Source organism: Ornithodoros turicata, unplaced genomic scaffold (genome assembly GCF_037126465.1).
Source record: "Ornithodoros turicata isolate Travis unplaced genomic scaffold, ASM3712646v1 Chromosome48, whole genome shotgun sequence".
Classification (NCBI taxonomy): domain Eukaryota; kingdom Metazoa; phylum Arthropoda; class Arachnida; order Ixodida; family Argasidae; genus Ornithodoros; species Ornithodoros turicata.
Window position 1 is genome coordinate 733,072 of NW_026999378.1, and position 3,209 is coordinate 736,280.

General features: G+C 49.6%; 1 protein-coding gene across 1 annotated transcript; it reads left to right on the forward strand.

Moving 5' to 3' along the window:
- The first annotated feature begins 664 nt into the window (after positions 1–664).
- LOC135374211 (uncharacterized) lies at positions 665–1,861 on the forward strand. Its single transcript, XM_064607207.1, has one exon. It carries the CDS (start codon positions 665–667, stop codon positions 1,859–1,861), a length of 1,197 nt encoding a protein of 398 aa, XP_064463277.1.
- The last annotated feature ends 1,348 nt before the right edge of the window (positions 1,862–3,209 follow it).

Below are 3,209 nucleotides of genomic sequence, written 5' to 3' on the forward strand. Positions count from 1 at the left end.
CACTAAGCGAGCGATACACACCTGGGAGGGTGACCGAGCACTCCTCAATGCCACAGTGCAAGCCAGTGTATTATAAAGAGGGGGGAAAAGCCATTAAAAAAACCCGGCTTCGGGAACTTGGCGCCCCCATCGCCCGGCAGCAGCCGCAGTAGCCCCCTCCTGCACCAACGGTTGGGTCGCCGCAGGAGGGAGACCCCCACGTATAGCTGTGCGTGGCTTTCCCGTGTCTGGGGAAAGGGGGATCCTGGCGGTTGAGTGGACCCGGAGGTTGTTTAGGACCCTTCGGGGCCCCTCCGGGAAAGTAACACACCGATTTGGCCCCTGCTTCCCATAGTCGGGTGGTCCTGGAAGACCCGGCCAGGATTATTCAGCTAGTCGCCATCTCCCTTTTCCTTACTTTCTCTTTTCATCTCCTCCTCCTCTCTCTCTTTCCTTACTCACCTTCTTTGGCGGCAAGGGTCAACCTTGGGCAGTTCTTTCACCCTTCTGAAACTGCACTAGGGTATAATGCAGAGGAAAGTGTTAGCGTGCCAGGCACGCTCCCTTGGTTGGGCTCGATGGTGGGCGACACACCTGTGCACCGAACCACTCTTTTCCTTGTATGGATTCTGTACGCTCCAAAAAACATGATCAGCGTCAAAAGAGGCGCTGCACCGAAGCACCAATGAACGCGCTCAGCTTAGACCTGTCTCCAGAGCCATGGTTCCCGAAATTCCTTGTGGCCCATGCTGAGGACGAGACAAAGCCATTATCGAAAGTGTCACCATTCCTCATTGCTAAAGAAATCGAAAAGATCATCGGGAAATCGTACAAAGCAAAGAAGCTCTCATCTGGAGACATCCAAATTGAGGTAGAAAGCAGATCTCAAAGTTCAGCTCTCGTGTGTATAAAGAAACTCGGTGACATTCCAGTGTCAATCACAAAACACCGTATCCTGAACATTGTCAAGGGTGTGATCTCCGAGAGTGAGCTTCTTGACTGTTCTGACAGCGAGATCGAAGAAGGTTTGCGAGAGCATGGCGTTGTGGCAGCGAGGCGGATAGTCATGCGTCGCGATGGAAAAGAAATGCAAACCAAGCACATCGTACTGTCATTCCAGCTGCACAGACTCCCTGAAACCATCAAAGCAGGTTACCTGAACTGCCACGTGCGACCTTACGTTCCTAACCCGCGACGTTGCTTCAAGTGTCAACGTTTCGGGCACGGATCACAGGTCTGCCGCGGACAGGAAACGTGTCCAAAATGTTCAGGCAACGGTCACACACCAGAATCACGTGAGAACACAGTACGTTGTGCAAACTGCAAGGGCGACCACCCAGTATACTCAAGATCTTGCCCCCGGTGGAAAGAAGAAAAAGAAATACTTCGAATCAAAGCAGAACAAAACATATCATATCAAGCAGCAAAAGCACAAGCAGAGTTTGCTAGAAAAGGCACTTTCTCCGAGGTGGCGCGCAGGGGAGTAGCACCAGCGAGCAAATCTGTAGAGACCCAGACTTCTGGGTGTCTACCTCAAACTCCCCAACAGAAAGGTGGAGACACGAGAGTGTCTCCGCCTGCTCCTATGTCTCCTGGGAGCACCCTGGCTTGCCAGGCACACACCAAGGAGATAGCCACAGCTTCCAGTGATGTTGATGGCGCAGTCTCAGTCTGGGACGGAACCATGCCGGAACCATCCCAGACCATGTCACAAAGCATGGAATTGGATGACGATGACTGCTTATCCCAGAAATCGTCATCCAGTCTGCCAGGTGTTCTCTCTCAGGGCAAAGAAAAGAGAGAGAAAACATCGGGTCGAGGTAGGGGCAGCAGAACAAAAGACGTGCAGAAATTACCTCCACGAAGAATAACCCCTCCTTGAATAAGACATTCATGTAAACACAGTCGATAGGGATATGTACTTGCATCCAAGGCACGATTAAGATATTGCTCCTTCTCCTCTCTGTCTTCCTTCTCATGGGTCTAGGTAATATTGTACAATGGAATTGTCGAGGTCTCTTTTCCAACCTTGATGACATTAATGACCTCTTAGAGGAACAAAAGGCAGTTGGCTGTTGCTTACAGGAGACATATCTACATGAGAACAGTATAAATCCCTTCCGCCGACACAATTTGTTTAGAAAAGACCGCACAGACAGCACCCGCGCATCTGGAGGTGTCGCTGTCATTGTCCCACAGTCCATACCTGCAACCCACTTTCCTCTTGTCACAGACCTGGAAGCCGTGGCTGTACAAATATGCCTCGACAGAGTCATTACTATATGCTCACTGTACCTTCCACCTTCAATTTCAATCGAACAAAAGGACTTTGAGCATCTTTGTGACCAGCTTCCTCCGCCATTCATGATACTTGGTGACCTAAACGCTCACAATCATTTGTGGGGTAGCACAAGACTGGATGGTCGAGGGAAAATGCTAGAGAGGGTTTTGATGTCAAGGCCTGTTTGCCTGTTCAATTCAGGACAGCCTACATACATCAACTCTGCAACACAAAGCTTCTCTTGTCTGGACATTTCACTATGCAGTCCCTCCCTCTTTGATTGTTTTGACTGGGCAGTCCAGCAGAACCCAAGGGGAAGTGACCACTTCCCCATTATCTTGCAACTAAGTGGTCAGGCAGATACATTAACTGCGCGCTCACTCCGCTGGAAACTGCGTTTGGCGGACTGGAACTCCTTTGAAAAGAAAGCAGTACTGTCTCAGTCTTCCTTTCGTGGGTTAAGTATTGAAGAAGCCAACGAAACACTTACTGCCACAATTATAGAGGCTGCCAGCCAGGCTATTCCGCAAACGTCTACACGTGTTCCTAAGCGCCCCAAGCCTTGGTGGACAGACGATTGTGAAAGGACAAGGAAGGAACAAAACCGCTTTTGGGGAATCTTCCGCAGATACCCAACTTCACAAAACCTCCTTGCTTTTAAGAGAGCCCGTGCCAAGGCTAGGTGGACACGGAAAAAAGCTAAACAGGAATCTTGGAGAAACTTTGTTTCATCACTCAACTATAATACCCCCTCGAAGAAAATCTGGGAAAGGCTCCGAAATATTAGGGGTGAATATTCCAGCCTATGTATTCCACTATTGCAGGTTAATGGAGCACCATGCGAGACCCTTGAAGAACAAGCAAATGTACTGGGCGAACACTTCCAAAACATTTCTAGCTCCGCTCATTACAGTAAAGATTTCCTTAGAGTCAAGGCATCTGCCGAAAA